The 24,230-nt window shown below is 48.2% G+C and overlaps 1 protein-coding gene across 6 annotated transcripts in view; it reads right to left on the bottom strand.

Moving 5' to 3' along the window:
* Nucleotides 1-400: 400 nt before the first annotated feature.
* The window catches only part of VPS13B (vacuolar protein sorting 13 homolog B), a 627,348-nt gene continuing 603,518 nt past the window's right edge, over nucleotides 401-24,230 (bottom strand). For all 6 annotated transcript variants that reach the window (XM_074352634.1, XM_074352630.1, XM_074352633.1 and 3 more), the window contains 7 exons: nucleotides 21,276-22,081; nucleotides 17,081-17,257; nucleotides 14,918-15,088; nucleotides 8,449-8,625; nucleotides 6,187-6,289; nucleotides 5,436-5,685; nucleotides 401-1,750 (listed from right to left, as the gene is read on the bottom strand). In XM_074352634.1, coding sequence (XP_074208735.1) covers nucleotides 1,502-1,750; nucleotides 5,436-5,685; nucleotides 6,187-6,289; nucleotides 8,449-8,625; nucleotides 14,918-15,088; nucleotides 17,081-17,257; nucleotides 21,276-22,081 — 1,933 coding nt within the window. In that variant the 3' untranslated portion in view covers nucleotides 401-1,501. The remainder of the gene's footprint in view (nucleotides 1,751-5,435; nucleotides 5,686-6,186; nucleotides 6,290-8,448; nucleotides 8,626-14,917; nucleotides 15,089-17,080; nucleotides 17,258-21,275; nucleotides 22,082-24,230) is intronic.

Genomic DNA, 24,230 nt, shown 5'->3' with positions numbered 1-24,230 from the left:
TAATAATAGATAATTGGAATTTAAGAGTCTTTCCTCAGTATTATGGAAGAGCTAACAGAATGTATGTACAGTATGGAAAATGTCTAATCCAAAAAAGTTGTGTCTTGTTGGAATTGAGTAATGCCTGCTAATTTACACAGTGTGGTAACTTTTTCCAGAGGAGGTCTCAGGACCTTTCTCCCCTTTCATAATTGTTTTTTTGTTGTGATCAAATGACACTATAGAGAGCTTTAAAAATTAAGTGTATTTTAGGCAAAGCTAATTTAATCCCCAGTTTTATTGTTATTAACTGATGCAAAATTCTTGAGTCCCATACTGTGGACTGTAGTAAACCCAGGTATCAGTGAAAACCTGCATTTTAAGAGCCCCTGGTAACAACACATTTATGTGTGGTCAGTAATTCAAGGATTCTTTTTATTTTTAACAATTTTTAGAAGTAATATGCAAAATTACCATAAAAGATACAAGAATACATATTTACATTCTTAAAAATAGTTTTACTCTTCAGGTTGACAAAACTTTAACTTTCTTAAATGAGTATGATACAAGTAATGGACAAACTACTTTTGTTTTTCATATTCAGCCTGAATTGTCTATTAACAGTCTTGCAGTCTAGAAACAACTATGTAGTTAGTTAGTTACTTCTTATGCTCAATAGCATGTGATGTCTAAGGTAAAGAAAGTTAATGTGGGCATTTGAAATTTAATTTTCTTAGCATCTCACAATTGTAGGTGTCAGGTTGAAGGCCCAAGTTTCAATGTAATGAGTAAAAATGTGTTTTAATTGGAGTATAAGATAAACTCACCTGAGCATTCTGGGTCCGTTTTTATCAGCAGACACAAAAGATTTACGCCAAGCTTGCCTAGTAAAACAAACTAGGAAAACAAAAACATTTTTTCCAAAACACACGTGGACAGTCATCAGAATGTTTTATAAATTTCAGTAAAATGCAGAATGTAGAGTAGGACTATACATGTCAGCTTTCACTTAAAAGGACAGCATCACATTTAAGTAACAATAAGGTAAACAGAATCCTAAGCACTTAATTTCATTTAAAGAATTTAAATCTTTGCATACAGGGGTGTTAAAGGTGATGTCTTAGCCTAAAAACAGATGCAACTGGGTGTGAAGTTTCAATCTGTCACCATTCTAAGGCGTGACTTTTGTGTTAGAACAGAGTTAACAGATCTTAATTATAGTTGAGATTTTAGCAAATACCAGAGCAAGAAAGAATGCATTTTCTACTTGTGATAAAACTAAAGATTCTGTTAATCAGGATTCTGTTAATCAGAAAAGGAAGTTTTTCTTTTTTGATCACTCCATTTTAAAGTATCGTAGTTTTAGGGAAAAGGAAGAATCAGAATTCATTTTAGAGGCTAGATCACTATAACTATAGAACAGTGTTGCCCTTGTGCTGCATTAGACGTTAGAAACCCTAAAAAACTCGTTAGGTTTCTTTTCCAAAAAGAAACAAGCAGGAATCAACACCTCAGAGGGGGCTCAAGGGAACCCTTTCCTCAGGGCTTTATTTTTCACCATGGTAAATTTACTAATGAAGACTTGAGCAAAATGTGGCTCAACCATATAATGGTATGATTTCACAGTGGAGGGGAGAGGTTCCACAGCCACCACAGGGCAAGGTGTCTGCATGGAAGAGCAGCTGGGGGCCAGGTGACAAGATGTCTTTGTGATGTAGTCCACAAGTCTGTTATACTGTTGCTCTGATAGTCTCTCTCGAGCTCCGTCCACCTGGGGTCCAAAAGAAAGATTCTTTAGTTGCCAAGCCCCCCATAATGAAACTTTCCATAAGATTATCTCTTCTCTTGCCTTGATACACTGTTAGGCCTTTTAGGTTATCTAATAAAGGCCCTGAATAAGCATTTGGTGTGTAAAATTCCCAGGTTTAAAGTTGATGATTTGCTCTTAAAAGTCATCTCGCTATTCTTTACTAACCTAGTCCAGGAAGAAAGGAGAAAAGTGCCTTTCCTCTACTTGAATCTCATCAACATTAAACTCTGCACCCTGAGATAAAAGCTGTTTGCCTGTCTCTGCAAACCTCTCCAGACAGAACCTCTTTAATTTGACAGGAAAAAATGGAGAATAGCGCCTCTTTCAAATCAGTGGCTTTGGACCGAGCATTTAAAAAAATAAATACCTTTTGAACTGTAACATTTTCTGTTTTTATAAATACTAGGATTTAAAGCCAGAGAAAATAAAAAAACTGGGCAGAGGAAGGGGAAATTTTTATGGAAAAGAGGGAGGATGCAAAGTACATTTATGGTTCATAAAAGTCTGGCTCATCTTCAGTGGAACTCAAATAGGAGAACTGAGATATACTACCTAAGTTCTTAAGCAAGATTTTCTGAGAAAGCACCCATCAAAGGCAAGTGGAGCTATAAATTCTTCCCATCCTGAAATCCTGCAGCTATGTAGTGTGTAAATCAAGTGCAGTTGGAAACTTGAAACGAAAGCCACTGATCTGTGGGAATCAGGTAGCCACTGACCTTTCAGTGGTCTTTACCTAGCAAATGCTGGCAAGACCACTCTGGGAGAATTACATTTTAATGTGAGCTTCTTACTTCCTGAAATAATAAAGAATGTACACGTTTCTGTGTAGGGCACAGAGACAGTGCAGCTAAAGGTGCTTTAAAAGCTGTAGAAAGCCAGTGGGCTGGTAAAGGGTGAGGTCTGCCTGCCAGAGCAATACATAGGGCATCCATGCATTAGAGTTCAGTCTGTCTTTTTAAGCTTGGTAGAGAAAAGGAAGGCCCCCAAAGGTTCACTGACAGATGAAAGCTGTGCACCACCAGGCAAAAGCCAGAGCTCTGATGATATCATTTGATGGGGTCAGAATTCACTTGGAAAGCTTTGAATACACACACAGTCTTAATTGCTCCTCCTGAACAGCAGCACAGGAAAACCCGTGTTGTGAAAGGAACATGGCCAAGGAATAAATTGACCTTCTGACTCATTTTGAGCCTCTCATATGGGACTTCAACAGTGTGCCAGGCATATTAAGCAATTATTACCCTAAAAATGGCTGCATTTAACCAAGAAGAGTAAATGCTGATTTTTAAGAAATCAATCCTGCGATATTTGAATATACTGAATGATGTCATCTATAAATTAATTCCTTCTAAAACTCAAAGGAGCTGAGTTTCCTAGCATCGAAAGCAAAATCCCAGAAAAGCCATTTTATGTAAAGACCTTAAAATACTGTTCTTTAGTTTTCACTGGAGGACACTGGGTAGGCTTCTCAGCCCAGTTTTACGCCTGTGCATTAGGCTGGTGAGCACTGACGTGGGCATGGCCACTGGGGACAGTTCACTGTCAAGACAGCACTGCTGACGGCCCCCCTACTCCCACTTTGAAAATACACTGGATATAGGACTCTTAAAAGGTCTACTGTCTCAAAAAAAAAAAAAAAAGGCATTTTGTTCTGCAGCTTGGGTGTCCACTGGGGTGAGTAGGGGAGGTTAGGGTTTGGACACAGGATTAACGAGGCAGTTACTTTTTGTTTCCTGTGAGAAGATAGTAAGAGCAGAATTTGGAGGCTGAAGGCATGCTGGGGATCCACCTGGTCCTGCCCAGTGCCAGGTGCTGCTGTGGAAGCACAACAGTGTCCCTGCTCTCGGTCACCTCTTCCTGCCTCTGTTTCAGCCACCCCTCAACCCTGGTCCTGTGACCCCTGAACACCAGTGGAAAATGAGTGGTGAGCTTGGTGTCCAGAGTGTCAGCGCTTCTGCCTCCAGCTGATCCCACGGTCTCAATTAGCCTTGGTGATGCCTAGGGGTGGTGACTCCAGCTATCATCTCAACAACCCCCAGAGAAACTGAGGTCTGGTCCCCTCCTCAAACAGTACCCTTCTCAAACAGGAAAGCCAAAGAGAGGGATAACAGCAAAAGATGATTCTCTAGTCTCAATAGTTTAAGATCTGAAATATTTCCCAAACAGCTAAGGAATAACGATGGTCACAGATACTCCTCAGGGCTTTGGAAGTTTCTCGTTAAGGACCAAGGACTTGAAGATAATGATACTATCCCCTGCCAAGTCCTGTAGCCAGATTACTGCTGCTTTATTGTCAACTGGATCAGAAGATTTTGGCAGATCTAATAAAGTCAGCCTGGACATCTGACCTCTTGTTTATTCCCAGAAAGTCATCAACTCGAACCAGCAGTGTAGTCCTAGTGCCAAGCCCCAGCTTAAAGCCTGACTGATTATGATCCAAGAAACTAGAGAAATCTCAGAGTTGTTGTGGTTGGCTGCCTTCCATCTTCTCAGATAATTTTACCCAAACGGTGGTGTGAGGAAGACGCAGGCTCCCATACCAGGAAGAAAAGAAAGAAGGAATCAGGCAGGAGGCAGGTGTGCTGTCCTCTCCTGGGGCTCCTCAGTTCCTAAGTTAGGACCAGCAGGCTCCAGCTTGCCACTGGTCTACCTCTGGTGAGCTGTGTGGGAAAAGACACCTGTATCTGGGGTCAACTCTCAGGGCCCTGTGGATCAGGCAGTCAGCAGGGAGGGCAGTTTTCCAGTGGGTGCACCTGCTCACCGCGGCCTGGACTACAGGAAGCTGGTGCTCACCTCTGACCCCTGACACCCAGAATCACCAACCTGAACAGCCATTCTACATCAACTTCTGTGTGGCCAGCACATTAGCCAGCACATCTCAAGCTGTGTGGCCAGGGAGCTGCCCCAAGAGCCCAAGCAGCATCCCCAGGAGGCCCCCTTTGGTCCATAAGGGATGGGAAACTGTCCTCTGGGAAAGGGAACACAGAACGCAGAGCAGGGGGTGGGAGAGAGACACACACTGACAAAGTTTTCATCCTGAAGTCTGGGATTGGGAACGAGGGAGGGAGGGAGTCAGACCTGGTCTGTGACCTTGCAAAGGTCCGGCCTACTGCCTGTGCCTTGTTTCACTCACGACACCCCTCACTTCAATGGTGGTCCCCTTCAGTCCCCACAAACCTAATGCAGTCACTCCCAGGCCATGTGCAGATGTGGGTCTGCTCTGGGGAGTTCAGACCAGGAGGTCTGCTCCGTGCAGTATTTTCAGGGAATTGCTGCCTCGGCCCTGGCCCCTTCGCATACAGGCCTGCCCGCTTTGGAGCTCCACTGTCCTGCCCACTCCAGTGCCCAAGCCTCAGGACAACCAAGCCTTCTTCAGCTCCTGTGGTGACTGAGCCCCAGCTGTGAGTCCATCCAGCCTCCTGCCTGGCTCTCCTGTGACAGCCTCACACGCACACCCGGGTGAGAGCTTCCCCACCCGCTTCTGCAATGGCTGCCTCACCGCCCGCACACCCTCCCCCGACAGCCCTCCTGGTCTCCAGCAGCCACTCTACAGGCTGTGGGCTCAAAAATGCCTGGAACCACCGGTCACCCTGTGTCTCGACTCTGCCAGCAGCAAGCCCCGGTCGCCCTGCTTTCTGAAATGTACCTCCACATCACAGGCCACTCTTGGCTGCTTGAGCTGCACGATGAGCAGGTTGCTTTGCTTGCTGTCCTGTGTACAGTCGATCTCCGTGACGGGGAAAGCCTGTTGCTGGGTGTCCTCGCCGACACTCACCACGAAGAGCACTTCTGACGTCAGCAGCAAGCACCCTTCGTGCTCCTGGCCTGAGCCCCTCACCAGAACCACATCCAGGGCCATGTGGACTTCTGGTCTGCCCAGAGACTGAAGCATTTTCCTATTTCAAAGGAGAACAGTGAGGCCAGGAGGCAGCTTTGAAAAGATGGTCACCTATCAGGGCTCACTGTGTGTACCAAGGAAAAAGCCCTCACCAACCTGATGATTAATTTCAGCCTGAGATGTAACTGTCAACTTTAAATCTCAAATTGATACTGATCAACAGAACCCAGCTCCTTCAGGAGACATACCTCCCTTGGCTCTGGTTAATTCCTCTTCTTCCCACTAGAAATGTCACCCCTACTTGGAATGCTGGCTCCACAGAGAATCTCAGGCCCTCTCGCAGGCCTGGGCTCCTCTGCCAATGTGCATCCTCCCCTGAATGGGACGCATAGGGCGGGGGAGTTCTGCCAGCCCAGATCTGTATACGGCAGACTTTCCCTGAAAGCAGCTGCCCTGTGTGGGCTCCCCTGGAAGCACGGCCCGTTAGTTTGAAATCAAGCCAGAGCCTGTTAACATACAGTGCGCATGTACCCATGACCCAGTGTCTAGGTGATTTTACCAGACGTATTTGACGTGGCTATTTGGAGCCTGGTCAGCATGCAGATCACTTGGCTGATAGCGCTGTTTGGGGAGCTGAGAAAGTCCAGCTCCGTGTAAAATACCTGTGGTAAGAGAAGTAAGGGAGTTTTACTAGTTGTTTTCTGGAAAACAGTTTCACGCTAGAGTGATGTCATCTGCTTAGCGCCATCCATAAACTACTACAGATCCAAAATGATGTCACATCTTTGGAAGCATGTGCATAGATAATCATTAAACAGTGGAAGGCTCTTAACCCTGGTGATCTTACATTAGCTACAAACTGAAATATGAATGAGCTACAGTCCAAGCAGAGACAGGCAATTAGAGGAAGCATAATGCTCCTGGGAGTAATCAGTCCTGAGCAACAGCTTACACATCATTTACAATTTATATGATAAAAAAAGTCAAGATTGTTAGTCAACTTCCTTGCTTAATATTACAGTACTTCTGTATCTGCTGTGGCTGGTCAAATAATAAAAAACAACACACACAGATGCACACAAAGGCACATGTTTTGCTTAGATACGTATTTAAGTGACTTAATCCAGCTGTTAAACATGAATCCATATACATTTATGAGCGCTCCTGGGGCCTCTGGTTTATGACACGCTCTCCCTGGTGCCAGCACCAAACGAGGGCACCCAGCAGCGGCCACGCAGTCCTCCAAAGAGACTCTCCAGAACCAAAGATGGTACAGCATGTGTGCTTTCTGAGGGCTTGTTAATGTTTATAAAGGAGGCACAGTCATTAGACTAAGAGTTAGTGGTTTGTAAAACCTTCAGTGCGGTAATAAAAGTTTTACAAGAATGATGGAAACCAACAAGTCCATGTGAAGCTCTGTTCTGAGATGCTCTTACATAAGGGAGAGTTCCGCAGCCCTGGGAAGCGCACAGTGAGGGACAATGGCATTCTCAAGACCAAGGGAATTTATGAAGTATAAGCTGACTTTGCCTCACAGGCGTCCATCGCAGAAGGAATAGTTTTTATTACTGTGTAAGCATCTGATAAGGAAGCATTTAACTTTGTCCAGTTATGAGTTGCAGCAGTTCTTTTTGTCAGTTTCCCTGCAAGTGAAAATGTCACTCAGAGAAGGAGAGACAGAACTAGAGCGGGAGGCGAGGGGGAAAGCGGAGGGGAACACATGTTCCTATCTGTGTGGTCTCTTAAAGGAGCCTCTCTGGATGGCTGCCTGAGTGTGGGCATTCGTCCCCCGCTCTCTTCCTTTCAGACAGTGTTTTATGCCTGATCTGGCTGCCTCTTGTCGGGTCTAGTGAGGCGCAGGATGCCGCAGTGAAATGTAGCCCTTGGGCTTTATGGCCAGATGCAGATGCAGAGCGCCCGCAGGGAGGAGGAGGGCCTTCTCGTAGCTGGTGATGCCAGCTAGACAATAGCTTTGTGACCAAAATAAAGACATGATTTTAGGAAAAAAGGTAACAATTCCAGTTACCTGTTTACTGAAAGTCCCTTTAACTTGCTCAGTCAAGACGGCAGAAAATTAGCAAAGGAGGAGGTGCTTCCTTTCCCAGGCACCCGGCGCTCCCGTGCACGCAGGCGTGTGTGGAGAGCCCAGGCACCCTCCAAGCACGGTAGTTCCAGGAGCCCAGGGTTTCTGCAGCCTTGCGCTTGGGAGAGGGGGGTTCCGGCTGCAGATCACATGTCTTTGCTGACATTGGCCGGGAGACTCGGCCAGGTGGCAGCAGGCCCCCCAGTCTGCTGGCGAGAAAGCCATGCCCAACGCTGCGTGCACACGCACCCACCTACACTCAGGCCCCTCTCTCTCACTCTCCAGTGTGACAGTGACTTTGTCATTTAAGAATATCTTCCTGCCGTATAACCTATTTTTTTCCTTTCAAATTGCTCACCAGAAAAAGTACTTCTACTCTCAGCTTCAATATATTCTACATCTTGACCTCAACCTCTAACTGGTTACTTTTCATTAAAGTCTATTTTATTAAATGTACTGGAAAAAGATCTGTGACATATATATACTGAATTTACTCACTGATTTCCTGGTTCTGCACTTTTATTATTTATTATTAGTAGGCCAGTTCTACTCTTTGTATAAATAAGCATAAGGAGGTGAGAAAAATAGCTATTTATCTACTTATAGATTTATCTATTTTATTTTTCAGTCCTTTGTCACGTGAGGGGCTGGATTATCTAAGTGGGGGGGGCCTCGGTATAGAAACGCAAATGAATGGGTAATGTCTGAGTTGGCCCGACAGGCTCTCCGCCGACTCACCATAGCCAGTCTGCGACACGAGCTCAGCAGCCCCGCCGATGGGCTTGGTGAACACCCCCATGATTCCTTTCCCCACGCCCGAGATAACACCCTTGGCCTTGTGTCCTGCTGAAGCCTGCGCCTCCAATGTTTTCTGGAAGTTCTGCATTGGCTGATCGACGATACCAGCAATTGCACCTGAAAAACAATGAGTCCCTGGTGAGGATTAAGGCTTAAAGTCCTGAGCTAGTGAGAACCTTCAATCTGGAACATAGTTTTATTCGGACTGACACCCCAGCCTCATTATGAAATTCTTTACTATGCATTTATTTCCCATTTGTCTAAGTACATTGAGGCTAAGTTAGACATTTATTATCTTCATCAAAACTACAGGTTCAGACTGGGTTTGGCCCATCACAGATGGGACCTGTGAAGTTCAGTTCAGAATTTAATAAACATGCCAGACCATTCTGAAGTGGCACCCTTACACCTTTCCAGAAACCAGGCAGCACAGTTTAGGGAAGAGAGCTAACAACTCCTTAGAAGAGTGAGTCTGCTCAGCCTCGGACATTTTCCCTGAATGAAGAGGATGAAAAACTGCAAGGGGCCAGGCCTTTCCCATGTTGTCTCTTTTAGAAAGAATAAGAGCAATCATTTAATAATAATTCAATATTTATATTTTAATAATTGTTTAATAATGAATAATTTTGATATAGCAATTATTCTTTCCATTATAGCGAATCTGTTTTGAGTGCTGACTATGTGCTAAGAGCTTTACCTGTATGAGGTCATTAATCCTCACAATCCTAGGGAGGCAGGCATGGTTTTTATCCCGAGTTCCTAGATAAGGCCCCTGAGGCACAGGGAGGTTAAGGAGTTGTTCCCAAGGTCACACAGCTGTCCCGTGCTGGAGCCAGGATTTAAGTTTAGGGAGTTGGAGTCATAGCCTTGCTCTTAACCACCAAACTATTCACTGATCCTGCTTATAAAACAGGCTCTTCCCTTTGCCACTCTGGGAAAAATTTCCTTCTCTCTCGCTTCAACTGAGGTTTGGCCACTTACTCTTCACTTGAGAACAGCTACAAGGCCTGTGCTCATGACTCTCTGCCCTAACGGCTTTCCCCCAGGGTGGCCAGGCCGGGCATGGAGCTGGAGGGCAGACCCCTCAGCTGCTGTGGGTCCCCTCCTCGCTCTTCTCACTCTGAGGGACCAGGGATGAGTTTCAGTAAAGTCCCAACAGTCCAGATTTTTTTTCCATAAGAGTGAAGGGTTCCCTAGCCCAGACCCAGTAAGAGGTAAAAATCTTATTACAATTTTTGACCGAGTTCTCTGTTTTCAACTCAAACCTGCTAGGATTAATGAAAATGCAGTCTCCCTGGTAGAAATTTTAGTACATGTCAAATCTCATTATTCCAAATGCCACTAATTCAAAGTCTCCTGGGTAAATGGAGATTTCCAGGTCTCAGTTAATGACCTGCTAATTTCAAGCAGTATTACATTGAACCAAATCCAGTAAAACGAAAGGCCAGTTCCTTCAGATCAGTTGTAAAGGGAACGTTCTTCATGGATTCCACTCCTCTAAATTTTGACAGAGCCATTTAAGTTTATGTATTGACAGATTAAGAATGACCTGAGGTGACAGGTCTGTTTCCCAGCCTAGACCACTGCTTCCCTAACCTCCTAAAGAAATTACGTGGGAAGCTGCTCACAGCTGGCCCGGCCACCCTGGCCATTTGGGGCCAAAAGATGGCGGTCTCAGTGCCCCACAAGACACTGGTCTTGGCCCTTGCGCTGGGAGCTCACCTCATGTTTTCAGTCTGAGGAATCTGGTGTTCTGCTCCCCCTCTATGAGATCAGGACTCAGAGCAGCTGGGAAGTATTCATGGAACTGGCTGCAGTGGGGAGGCAAGAACCCTGGGGTCTTCCCTTCCAATCACTTCAAAGCAGACAGTTTGAGGTGAATAGCATCCAATCAAACAAGACAGCTTTTGCGATTTCATTCTCTGGTATCTTTGAAAGGTCTCTATGCAGAAGAGCAGAAAAGGTGGGGTAGATAATGCCAAATTCACCAAGAAGTTAAATTATTGCCTGTATTTCTGGGAGAAATGTCTTTTCTCAAGTGCAGATTTCCAATCAGACTATTAAAATTGAGCCGGGGCAAGTGAAAATCTCCCATTTCTCTTTAATGTGCCAGGCCCACCCAGCACCTGGAGCAGGGAGCCGAGACTGTCCACACAGGGCTCGCATCTACATCCGGCTAAGTGCAAACAGGTCCCACAGGGAAACTCCCCTTTGATCTTCCACTTTCTCCAGCCACCCGCCACGGTGAAGGCTCGGTTCCTGCGGCTCTGAGAGAGAAACCGGGCAGCCTGAGAGGCAGGAAGCCTGAGCCCCGTGACAAGGTGTGAGGCTCTGAGGGGCAGAGAAGCGCTGTCAGGGCACATGCCCTGGGCCAGCACTGGGCCCTGGGGCGGGGAGGCCGGCCTGTCACACACCGACACCACACTGGGCACCAGATGCGAGGCCGAGAGAGGCCGGCAGCCCCGGCCGGTCTGCAGCCGAGCCCAAGAGGCAGCTTTCTCCAGGCTTCAGAAAGCTCTCTTCTTAAGTGTAATCCAGCTAAATCCCACCACTGGTAAATTATTTACTGTCATGTGCTCAAATTCTGCTCTAAGGCTTTAGGGAGTGGAAATTGATCCTCAAACTTGTCTGCTGGCATCAGGCCCACGGGGCGGGGGGCCACATGGAGCCAGCTGTGAGGTGACAAGTGAGGCCGGGGAGGAGGGACACGCCTCGCAGGGACGCTTCCACGGACCCTGTGTGCTGGGCAGGGCTGAAACCGGGACCGTTTCCTTTCCTGCCCTTCGCTGGAAGAGGGGGGCTTGCTTTGCAAAGCAAGGGAACTACCAGGCCCTCCCCCACCTCTTCTGTGACTTCCTCCCCAGCCTGAGGCAAAAACACTGGGTCAGAGATCCGCCTGTGGGGTATCTCGGAGCTGCCCTTCCCACACACTGTGATTTTATTTTGGCCACTTTTTTTTTTTTTTTTTTTAAATCATAACAGCAGAGGGATAGGCCTGGGCTGGGACACCTCTCCTCAGCTGACTATTCCAGGGACAAACAAGCCCCACAGAGGGTATTCGGTATTCTGGCTTCAGGCTGGCTTTTTCTGACCAGAACAGATTAGCAAACTGAGAAGGAAGCACGTCTGTTACTCCTGGATTCCCTTCCAACTGCAAACCAGGCTGCTGGGGCGGCATCAGAGGGACAGCTCGTAAGTGCTGTCTGGTGCTGGCTCAATACCCACTCGCTCAGGAAACCGCCGCGATTCACCTGGTGGGGGCCTATGTCGTTGGGATGCCAAACGGCACCCCCGGAGTGGCTGTGAAGATAGAGGGTGTGGTCGCTGGGAAATCCAGCCACGCTTCCTCAGTCAGGTGCTCTCAAAGGAGCGTGGGTCAGAGAAGCAAGTTCTGACATCCTGTCCTTGGTATTCACGCACCACAGGTCACATCCGGGAGGGAGGGTGCCGTGTCACTGCCACGCGGAGCTCACATCCTCTCCCAGCAGACTCCAGCATGAAGCAGAAAGCGGGGGAGTCGGGGGAACAGACCTGGTAAATGTGGGCAAGCCTGGTGCCAAGTCTGCAGGCTCCATGGAGTTTTTCCAAAAGCTTTTGCTTTCTGAAAACGACTGTGGATCTCCTCCAGGGACCTCGGCGCATCTCTCGCAGGCCAGCACTTCCTTGCTGACCTGGGGCAATGTGGCTGGGCATGGTGGCTAAAGACGAGCTTTGATTTCTCAAGTGCCTCATAACACTGCACAGTGTCCCCACGAGGGCCAAGAAGAGTCAAGAAGGCCCACAAACTCATAAACATTTGGGGGAAATGTGTTTTTCCTACCCTGGAACTTTCAACTGTTCAGCCTCCCCACATCCTGATTGTTTCCAGGTTGAAGCCCTCCAGGGTAGCTGACGTGGAGAGGCCCAGGCTCTGGTCCTGCCTGGAGGTCTGACCTGGGCAAGTCACTTCACCTCACCCACGAATAGGGTCTGAAGATCAAATAAGATGACACATAGGAAAGTGCTTTGTCAACCCCGAAGTGTTCTTTAAATACATGTTTACTAACTGGGTCATCAGTGTTTATGTCTTCTAAAGGAAGAAACCGAGGAACCAGCATTTTGATGTCACTAAGCATGGCTTTCAAACTCTTATATGTAATAGCTCTAACTTCAGCTGGGCACCTACTTGCATTGGGCCGTTTTAAACACCATTTCTGGGGATGGATTAAAGGGCAATAAATCTATACTTTCCTCTCCCTCTTCTTCCTGCCACATATCAAGGACTAGATGTTCTGAGATGACCCAGTGATTACGTGGAATACAGAAGGTTCTTGAACTCCTCCAGGAAAGGGAGCTGGTTTGGGCCACCCTTGGTCTGAGGAGCACAGAAATGGACACACTGCTCCGGGTGCGCTGCTGGCAGCGGAGCTCCTGGGGGCGCAGGGCCAAACCAGTGTTTGCAGGCGCAATCAGTTCACACGGGGGAGGGATTTACATCACTCCCTGAACTCCCAGGTTTTGGGAAATTACCAGAGATTCAGAAAGACTCCCTGAGCCTACTGCAGTTTCCACAGACAGGCTAACTGATTCCCATGCATGGACAAGACACAATGACTACAGCAAAGATCAAAGATTTATGATTTTCTACCCTAGTTAACAACAGGAGCCACGCTCAAAAGGGTGACATCACAAGGGCAGAATCACGGCTCCCCACCTAACTGATTTCCACCATCAGGTACCATTTTATGCAGTGGAAACTGGGTAGTGGGTGTCGGCTTCTCTGGGTGGGAAGAGAACAGATGAGTCAGGATGGAAACAGCCACATGCCAGCCAGCTCCGGTCTCCTCTGCTGAGCACCTCCATCCAAGAAGAGCTTGGATGGAGGGAAGGAAGCTGTCCTGCCCAGAGCAGAGGGCACGTAAGGCCACAGTTCTTAGCAGAAAGAGGTCCCACAGATCCCAAACAAAGACTTAAGTCCTCCAAGATAACCTCATTATCACTTCCCGTGGTTACAACAGCTTAACCCAGTGGACTAAAACTAAAGCAAAAATGCTCCTCCATCACTCACATGGCTCTCTTTGCTGAGACTCTCTGAAACCAGGCAACTCCTGCAGTTCCTTTGCTACCGCAGTGTAATCGTGGGTGCTGTTTACCAAACACAACCCCTATGCCTGGCACACAACTGACCATCGTTACTTCTAACAATGGCATTTCCAGCCCCAATTTACAAAGGAGAAGGCCTGAGGTCATAAAGAAAGGACCTGGACACCCAAACCTGGGGTCTCCTGGCTCCTGAGGAGCGTGGTCACCCCCTCCCTCTTCCCCAGAGCAACCACGCTGCCTGCCCGGCTCTCCTTAACCCGGCTGCTCCACCCAAGTCCCCGTTCCCCCACAGTATTCTGAAACCGTGCCCCACGCTGCTGTATGTTAGGACTTACACAGTTTCTAGTAACTCAGCCTGAACTTGGAACATCTTACTACTTCCTCTTAAAGCCTCAGCTGGCCGTGCTGCGGGTTGAGGGGTCGTGTACAGAACCGCAGCCTGGAGAGAGGACAAATACTTTCAAGCTCATCTTTTCTGACCTGTGCTCTCGCTGCTTCAAGCCACTTTGATCTCTGTGAGATGCACACTCCTTCAGATGCTTGGTAGGCAGGCTGCCAAGCAATACAGTTTTAAATTCCTTTGCAAACAAATAAACAAGATACTCTTGAAAATCCTGCTCTGCAAAATTTCAGCTCTGAAGCTTCCTTTTTATAGATTTTTCCAAAGCAACTTATTTTTCAAACATTCGCAATATTTCGAAATACCCACCGCAATCTGCATCTCTAACTATACATCTGGCTGCTCGACCGTCACTAATCACTTGGAATCAGGCAGATCCGGCACTCTTACAAAAGAAAGAGGAAAAAGTGGGCTCCTCACTGAAGTTTACATGACACTTGCACGTTGCTCAAGTGCTTCCCAAACAAGAGCAGGCGTATGCAGTGTCTGTGACAGAGAAGGAGTGGGGGCTTCAGGAGGGTTGCCTGTTACTCCCTTCTGCAAGCAAACAGCGGCATGACCCCATCTTTGTGCTGACACCCCGCACACAGTCCCCTGTGGAATGATGCTTTCTTACAGCCACGAGGAGGCAGTTTCCACTAGAGGCAATGGAAGGTAGGGCTGGGGCGTTTGCTCAGGAGTAGTGATGCGGCAGGGCCTGGGATGGTGCGAGCCATGTTTGCACCAGGCTCTGGAGAGGGTATCCTGTTCTAGAGCCTCATGATCAGGGCAGGAACCAGAATGTGTGCCTTATCCTCTCTGAGCCCCAGCTTCGTCTGCAGAAAGAGAGACAGTCCACAACCACCCCCGGTCCCGGGCCTGGGCGCCGTGGCCTGCTGGCAGAGCCGCACACAGACGCCAGAGCCCCTGGGTCCCTCGGCCCCTTACCGAGCAGGCTGATGCCCAGCCGGGACAGGCCCTGCCGGAGCCCCTCGCCCAGGCTCTCCGGGAGATGGCGCCGCCACTCCTCCTGCCGGCTGTAGTGCTCCTCATCCAGCGAGAGCCGGTCCATGTTCCGGGCCAGGCTCGTGGCCAGGTTGGTGATGGAGGTGAGGGTACCTGAGGGCACAAGAGCGCACGGGTCGGCCTTCTGGTCACATGTATGGTGGCCCCGAGGTGAGGGGTCCCCGGAGCGCTGTGGGGGAGGGGGGGGACAGTAGAAGCACATCTGCCTTCTGGACGTGCCTGTGGAGAGTGACAGTGGCTTCCTCTTGGGCAGCATGAAACGACAGCCTTAAGAAAAGGAGGTGATGATGGACACTTGTTTACGAGGGTGATGGCCCTCCTCATGAGGGGTGGAACACAATCTCTGTTACCAGAAAAGTGCTTAAAGTCTCCGATGAAGTTATCACTCACTATCATCTGATGGTCAGGGCTTGGCTAAAATAGTTCAGAAGTCCATACTGAGGCCCAGTTTTGAAGGGTACAATTTGTCTGCTCTGATTTTAAAGGTTAAGGTTATGTTGCTGAATTTTAAACAGATTGTAAAGGAATGTTTCCACTTTCAGAATAAAATGTATTCCCTCCTTATTACTTCAGTCCTCGTAAAGGGAGATATTAAACTTTATTACGTGATATTCTGAGGCAGTAATTATTATGCCACAGAGACTATGTGTGATTTTGATATTCAGGATGTTAAGTGAAAAAAAGGCAAGGACAGTAAAAGGGAGTTAAGCATGTGAAAGCCACGACTCTGTCCGGTTTTCCCAAGGAAGGTACTTCTGCATCTTGCTCCAGACAATCATAACCCCCTCTAGGGAGTCCGCACAGATCATCTCCGTGAGCAGAACTGAAAGACATCAGTGGACATATCCTGAAGCTAATGAATTAGCTCATCTGTTTTTGGATGTCTACTTTCAAGAAGAAGTGGAAGATGTTGTTTTTGCAGCTGCATCTCTACCAGTAATCTGAAAAGAACAAAATCCATGTGCACACACACACTGACAAACCAAACAGATTTTGCTAAGAGAAGGAGAGGACAAGAGAAAAAAACATCCAGTGAGTCAGTATGCTAAAATTACCGCCAGGGTTCAGTTGAGCTGGTGCTCGTTGTCTTATTTTAAAATAAAAACAACAGAACCATAGAGATTCAAGTGTCAAGACTGAGAAATCCACCAGGGAATCATCTGTGAGTCCCCACAGCTCTGCCCGCAGCCTCCCGGGTGGCGGGGTCCGGGGCAGCGGTCCTGTCGTCGTCCACGGAATTTGGTCCACTGCTCTCGCCGTTCTCTTGCCAGCCCTGCTCGATGAATCCTGGGTTCTTCCATTTCAAGCTCCAGTTTCTTCTTCTGAGGCCTTCTAGAGACTTCTATAAGCTGCCTACTCATAACAGTTACAGCATAGTTCACAGTAAAAAGCCTTTTATGGGGGAGAAGGCCTTTGCCCTGTTTCCCCTGCCTCCTGCCGAGAAGAAACAGGGACTCAGATGGCCCTTGTTAGTTCCCGAGTCACTGCCAACCTGACCCGAATGTGGGCAAACAAACACACGGATGAAAGGAGAGCACGCTCTTTCTCGTGGGCGGCAGTCAGACTTCTGGGCTGGTGACCAGTCTTGGCCACAAGATGGCACTGTTTACGTGGCCTGCTAGGGAAAGGCTGGCTCCTTCACCTCCGGATCGGCTTCCCCATCAAAATATATCCGTATCCTTACAAAAGTTATGACAACTGTATCTACATTTAAAAAAATATGATGAGGCAACGCAGTGTAGGATTTCTGATGTTTAGCAGAAGTCCTGAACACCTTTAATATTTCTGTATTTATCACATGGAATAACAGTTGAGCCAATCCTGGTTTTCCCAATGGGAGGTTTAAAATTCTGCAGTTTCTGAAACATTTTCACACACTGCAGGCAAGGAGTGATCTGTTTAAAACATAAGACGTTATATATGAGCTTTGCTACAACTCCAACCTTTCACTGCCAGCTAACAAGCCAAACAAAGCTAGAGGCAAACTTAATTCACTGAAAACTGTAACACGGTCTTCAAAAATAAAAAACAAGACAGGGAAGGAAGGAAAATAAGGCATCGTTTACAAGGAACCCAAGTAGCTACCTTTGGAAATGTGCTTCACAAATGATGTCGTCCCTCTGGAAACTCCGCTCACAAAGGCTCCAGGGCCCCGGGTCAGCCCCTCGTACGGAAGCCGGAAGAAGTCGGCGATCCCGTTCCCAATGCTTCGCACCAAACTCGCCGGGCTGCCGAGGATTTCCAGGGATCCAACCACCCAGCCTGCGAGGGGCCAAGGGGAAGGGGTTACTGAAACCCTAAATACAGCCCTTTCAACATTTGGGAAAAGTGACCCATTTTCCCTGCAATTCATTTTTCACACTAGAATTGAGAATGTAATAAGCTCCTTTGGAGCCAAATATGGGAAATAACTCATTCACTGTGAATTCATAAATGGCAAACTTTCATACTTTATAAATCAAAGTGATCCTTCTGGCAGCCTCACAAATGGCTTTAATATGACTTCCCTGCCCAAGCCTCCCGTTCCTGCTAAAAGGGACCCGTGTACAGGGGACAGGCGGTCCCTTGGGCTGCAGGTGTTCGCAGGCTGGGAAGTCATCTTGAAAACCTCCTTGGGGAGCAGAGGCACCAGGATGAGGAAGAGACGCCTGGTCGGGGGAGGGGACCAGATGCTAAATGGGGTGTTGCGAAGGGGACACACAGTTCTGACAAGGATGGGGGAGTTACTTTTAATCTTTCCCAATCCTACCGAGCTGAGTGCTTCCCTTTGGAGTGGAGCTGGAGCCAGAGAAACGTCTCCCCTTCAACCCTAGCTTCAGTTGTGTAAACTCTGGTGACAGGGACATACTGATTAGGTTAGCGAGAGGGGCGTGTTTCCCGCGAACGTCCCTGGAGGGGAGTGTTGGATCGGGTTTCCTATTGGAGCCGGGGCTTGCCAGGAGCGGGCCTGCTCCAAAGCCTGAGTGCCGAGCGCACGGCCCTGTGGGAACGCGGCTGTGGTGTGGACCCCAGAGTGGCTACCCTTCCTCTCCCTCCCGGGGTGGGGGCTCAGAGCTCTAGCCCAGAGGACAGGAGGTGCCAGCAAGGATGGAGGGCTCAGGAGAGGATGATTCCAAACAGATAATTTCCTCTGGGAACACAGTAACCTCCCTAGCCTGGGGCCGAGCGCTTTAATGGGGAGGCCGCGGGGACAGGACCCATGCGGGAGCCAATCCTGCCTCCCCAGCAGGTTCTTGGAGGCCAGGCCTGTGACAGAGACCCGCCATCAAGTCATCCATCCCAGAGGGTGGGGAAGGTGTGGGTGCCAAGCCAGAGCCTTTACCAAAGGGTTCCCAGGCCCAGCCCTTGTCGGGAGGATGATTCTTAAATTCTGAGCCCACCTCTCTTCTCTGTGACGTTAGGAGGTAACACTAGGGTTCAGGTTAAAAGAGGGAATAATTTCTAGAAGATGAAGATTAGAAACGGGAAGGCCCTGTGGGTGCCAGGCATTCAACCCACTTCTCACAGCAACAGTGCAAGAACTCATACCTGCCTTCACATACATTCAGATTAGCTAGAGACTGAGCTTCTCCTGGGTCAGGCTCTGTACCAGGCACAGGGAACAGAGCCTAATCCGATGTGGTGTTGCCCTGTGTCCACCATCTCAAGGGCCGGCAGGAAGAGGAGGAAACTGCAGCTCAGAGGTTGGGTCAATTCTCACAATCTCCCCACTGGTGAGACACTTGGAGGGGTTTCCAAGCCGGGTTTACCTGATTCCAAAGCCCACCCTCCCTCCTTCGGGGAGCCCAGGCTGTACCCAGAAGGCTGGGTACCATGGAGGGTACGGAGATTTTCCCTTGGAGGGCCCTCTCTGGAGGTAAAAAAACAACAGATTCTCTTTAGACTGGAAAAGTTGAAAGGTTTGCCTGGAAGCAGAAGATTCGACTAGAAACATCTTATTTCCCCTTCCCTCCAAAGGTTCTATACAGAGATTAAAAAAAGGGAGAGTAGCTACTGCCAAGCAAAGACCACTCACTCTTCTATCTGTGGGCCCATTCAGGCCAGTGCGGCGGGCACGGAGTGTGAGGAAATGGGCCAGCCTCAGACCCCAGCCTGTCCCCCTGGACAGGAAGGTGAGGGAGTCTCTCCTCGGTTAGGATCGCTGCAGAGCTACTTCTCAGTGGCATCTGAGTTGGCCAGAAAAGGGCCAAAGCATCCAGGGGCATTCCTTCTTTAATTATTTCCCTTCAAAAGCAAATACAGCTTTTGCTTACTTGTTTGGAGATTTTGTTGAAAAAAAGGTGTTGGTCTGGCTTCCCATCAAACTAAGCCTTGGGGGTAAAGAGGGATGCCAGGAAATTACAAAGTCCACATTCTTGCCTTCAAATAGGGCCAGTTGTTACTCATTTCTAATTACTTTATTGTTAAAACCTCTACAAGTTACTTCCCTAGAAATGAGGTCAGGGTGTTTCAGACATCGAGGTCAGAAACCTTCTAAGTAAGTCCAATGGGTGAATCTTGACCCGTGTGAGATGTAGAGGCAACTGGTCCACTCCCAGGCCAGCCCTCTCCCGGCCTCTGCAGGAGTGCCAGTACATCCTCCTTATGACACTTCTACCCAGGGTGTTAGTAACCTCCTGCCATCTTCCCATTTGCAGCTCTTTCCAATCACTGATTTCCTCCAGATAATCTTCAGACTGTGTAGGCCTTGAGTGACAGAACTCCCAACAGGCCTAAAAAGTTGGCCCTCTATTTTAGAATTTCTTGTCTCAGCATCTAATGAGATTGGGACAACAGCTTGGAGGATTTTTAGGTGGATTACAAAAAATCCAAACAGAATGTTCTTGTGAAAGCTCATGAAAAACAAAACAAAGAGAGATTGTTGTTAGCACACGGGCTGCAGGGACCTAGTTCCTGGTGCCACAGCTGGAGTCTCTTACTCTGGTGGGTGCTCCCACACCTCAGCCTTATGTGATGACCAGATGGACAGGAGGCTGATTCCTTCCCAGGCTCCTGATCAGAGCTCAGTAGCTGACATGCCTGCTTCTCATGTTAAAAGCCAAAACTGCCCGAAAGAGAAAGCTCCTAATATACCCATCTATTAAATTTGAAATGTTTGTGGCTTATTTTTAAAGAATTTCTTAGCCAGAGGGTAATATTTTTTTCACTCTTGTACCAGCTATCAAAACCACAGTTCCGGCAGGGCGCTCTCCAGACCTCGCTATTTTCAGCTGGGAGTCCTGGGCAGCCATCTTAACTCTGTGAACTTCATTGTGGAGACAGTGTCATCTTTCCAACGTGGCAACAGCATGGGTCAGCTGGTGCTACCAGGTTAACCTCACAGGGGAAGGCACTCACAAGTACCACGTGACAAAGGTCTCTCCTTTGTTATTTTCAGAAAGCAAGACCTCTGTGTTCTTTACCAGAAGGAATCGCAAGACCAGCTCCAGTTGGTTGGTGTTGGTTGCTTGAATTCATGGGAACTTGAGGAGCCAGATTATCAGAAGGAAACCATTTTAGAGTGAATTTAGCTCCAGAAGGGGTGCTCTGAAGCCAGTTACCATAGAGCATCAAGAGACAACACCCTTGGGCGCACAGCACACTCCATACGACATTCTGTACACACATTCAAGCCGCCCCCAGCAGACTCTGCCCGCTCAGGGCTACGGAGAGGCTGGGACACCCAATGCCTTCTCTTTGCCATCCGTCTAGACAGGGAGGGCCTCACGGGGTAGGTAGAAGGCTCTTTGTGCATCTGACGAGCACACAAATCCTCTGAATTTCTCACCTAGAGCTATTCATGGGCTGTAATGAAGAAAGCTAACAAGCCAGCACTGGATTCCTGTTAGGGCCAGGGGCTGAGGGCTGGGGCTGATTTTCCTGGCGGCACCCGTGCGTTCACACAGAGCTGGTGCCTGCGGGGAGCTCACAAAGCGCTGAATGGGATTGAAATTCTACGTTACATAACAGCCGGCATAGCAGTGACTATTGCTGGGTGTTCACGAAGTGCCAACCCAGATTCACTACTTTACCCCCTGCCATTTTATCCTGTCAGAAGTCTTAAAGCCCATTTTCCAGATGAGGACACCGAGACGTGGGAGGTTCAATAGCCTGGCCAAAGCCTCACAGCCGGCAGTGGCTGAGTCTAGACTAAAATCCACTGCTGTCTAACTGCCAAGGCCACGCTCTTCACTTCCCACTGTGTTGCTTCCCTCTGTCTTGAGGTCCGTGAGTCCACCCCGAAGCCTTTCCTTTCTGCTCGGGCTCCAGCCCATCACGGACCCTCAGCCCGTGTCCTCACCTGCTCTGAAGAGGGCCCCCGCAGCGTAGTGCATCGCCAGGGCGTGGACCAGCTGCCTGGCCGTGGTGAAGATGGGGCCTCTTTCAAACACGGAGAAGGAGAGCGGCGTGTGGTCGGAGGCTATGTACAGCTTGAGGGATGCGTGGATGCTGACAAGGAGATTCACCGGCTGTATCACCAGCTTCCGTAACGTCACGGGATTCACCAAGGCCCTGGCATGCTGCCTGACCTGCACGGGCAGCCCCTGTTTCCCACCTGAGAGCCTCGTGGCCTGACCAGCTGGGCAGCTGCTAGGGAGGTAGGTCTCAAACAAAGTTTTGATGTAGTAGACAAAGGTATCTTCCACATATAACCGGGTGGGTTTCAATTCAAAACTGAACTCATTAATATCAAATAAGAAGCTCTTGCCCTCAGTTAAGGTGAGGCAAAGTTTGATAAAACAATTTTTCTTGTATTCTTCCAAATCTTTGCTGGATACAAGGAGATTCTGCATCTTGAAACAGTGAGCAGCTTCTGCCTTCTCCCCCCGGCAGACCAAGACAGCAAAGTGGAAACTGGACTTGTCGTACAGCTGGTTGTCCACCTGCAGGTCCCCACAGCAGACCTCGACACAGTAAAGGTGGAAGAGGGCTGCGGCCGTCTCTTCCCCAGGGAGGTGACCAGCCCCTGGGGTCATCTGGAGAAAAACATTGTCCAGTGTGAGTCTCAGAAGTTCAGATGATGCTTTGTGGTGGGTGAGGTCATCAAACACCGCCAGGCTCAACTGGGTGATGAACATTTTAAATGTCACGATCTTCTCCAGAGTTCTAGAGGAGAAAGGGAAGAGAACATTAGCCTCCCCTTGCTTTTTTTTTCTTTCTTTCTTTTCTTTACCTCCCTCCCTCCTCTCTAATTTCTTATTTTCTAATGATAGCGCCTTATTAAGCACCTCCTGATGTCCCATCAGATTCTCATAAGAAACAAACAAGAACTTAACTTTCAGTACATCGTGTCTGGACAGAGCCCATCACACTCCAGCAGTACTGGGAAATGTTTCCAATGGGACTATTACAAGTTCTTGTGTTTCTGTATCATATTTCCCTTATCAACACGAGATTTTTATTCCAAAATCCCTCTTGTTCTTTGTGCACTAATTCTCTGTCGTGATTGTCACAAGGCAAAAAGTCATAATAAAATAACCAACATGCCTTAAACTGGAAAAGAAAAGCAAGCAGAAGAACACTGACCATGAATTCCCACCACAACGGCCCAGCTACCAGCATCTCAGGTCGTGTTCTCTGCTCTCCCTGCCATTTTCAGAGCTGAACTGCCCAGGCTCTGGTCTCTGTGAACCCCTCTACCGTGCGCTAAATCACTGTGCTCTTGCCCTCTTCAAGGTCATCTCTCCAGCAAGGCACCCCTATTTTTTTCCTTCACTACTAGCAGCTTATAAACATGCTGTTATTCTCCTATCTTAAAAAATCCCTCTTGTAATTCCCTTTCCTCCTTTACCTACTACACATTTTCCTGATCACCTATATATAAAAACTCCAAAGCATTTTCTATACGGCGTCCCCTATTCCTTGCCTTCCATTTTCTCTTACCCTTACACCAAAGGAGGCTTCTGCCCCCTCCGGTGTATTAAAGTGGTTCTCATCAAGGTCCCCAGTGACTTCTGTGTGGCTAAGCCAAATGACTGGCTTTTAGTTTGCGGCTATCTGATGTGGTCAAATATTCCTCCTTCTGGAAACACTATCTTTGCACTTCTGCTCTCAGCTCTTCCATGTCTGGTCACTCATCCTCATCACCTATGTGCCTCCCCACTCTTCTCTCTGGCCTCCTCAAGTTCAGGTGCCCAATGTTCAGCCCTTGGTCCTCTTCTCCTCCCATTTCCACTCACTCCCCTTGGAGATTTTCACCCAGTCCCAGGGCTTGACATGCCATCTATATGCTGATGACTTCCAGAGTCACATATTCAGCTTAGAACTCCCTGTGAACGCCAGTCTTATGTATCTAACTGCCCATCCACACAGTAGTCACTGTATGTCTAAAAGACATTTCAGGTGGTCATGTCTGTAGTCAAACTCTTGATCTCACCCTCAAACCCACAGATAGTCTTTCCCATCTTCGTTCAGGACAACCACATCCTACTGGTTGCTCAGATCAAAACTTTAGGAGTCCTCTTTGACGTCTCTATTTTCAACCCTTATCCAATGTGTCAGGGAACTCCCACTGGCTTTTCCTTAAACATATATCCAGAATCTGACCATTTCTTATCACTTCCACTGGTAGTGTGGTCCAAGCCATCAGTACCTCTCGTGTGAATAACTGTATTAACCTCCTAACTGGTCTCCCTGCTTCCTCCACCTTTGCTTCTCCATAGTCTACTTCAAAAGCAGCCAGTGGTCTTCTAAAATTTAGGTCAGAGCACGTAACTTCTCTGCTCAAAAAGCTCCTATGACTTCCCCTTTTCACTCAGAATTAAAACTAAGCCCTACACAACATGTCTCCTCCTTCCAGCACGTACTTCCCAGACCTCAAGCACTGCTCCTTTCACGTTCCCCCACTGCACTTGGCCCACATTGGCCTCTTCCCTGGTTCTCCAATTTGCCAGGCATGCTCTCCTGACCTTGGAACTGGCTGTGCCCTCTGTCTAGAGAGCTCTCGCCCCAGACAACCACGTTCCTAACCCTCTTGCTGCTTTCATGTCTTTGCTCAAGTGTAAACTTCTTGGTGAGGCTTACCTACACCAGTTTTTCAAAACCACGCTCTTTCTGCTCCTATGCCCTGGCATTCCTGGTCCTTACCAGGCTCTGTTTTATCCTTGCTGAATGCCAACCTTCTACTGAACCATAAAATTTCCTTTATAAATTAATGTTTATTCTCTATTTATTCCACACCTATGAGAATGTGGTCTCCTCAGGAGCTGGGATTTGGGACTTTTAGGTCACTGATGTATCCACAGCCCTAGAACAG

This window comes from Camelus bactrianus, chromosome 25, assembly GCF_048773025.1.
Source record: "Camelus bactrianus isolate YW-2024 breed Bactrian camel chromosome 25, ASM4877302v1, whole genome shotgun sequence".
In the NCBI taxonomy this organism is placed as follows: domain Eukaryota; kingdom Metazoa; phylum Chordata; class Mammalia; order Artiodactyla; family Camelidae; genus Camelus; species Camelus bactrianus.
The sequence above is the reverse complement of the archived record's forward strand: the minus strand, read 5'-3'. Positions and strand labels throughout refer to the sequence as shown.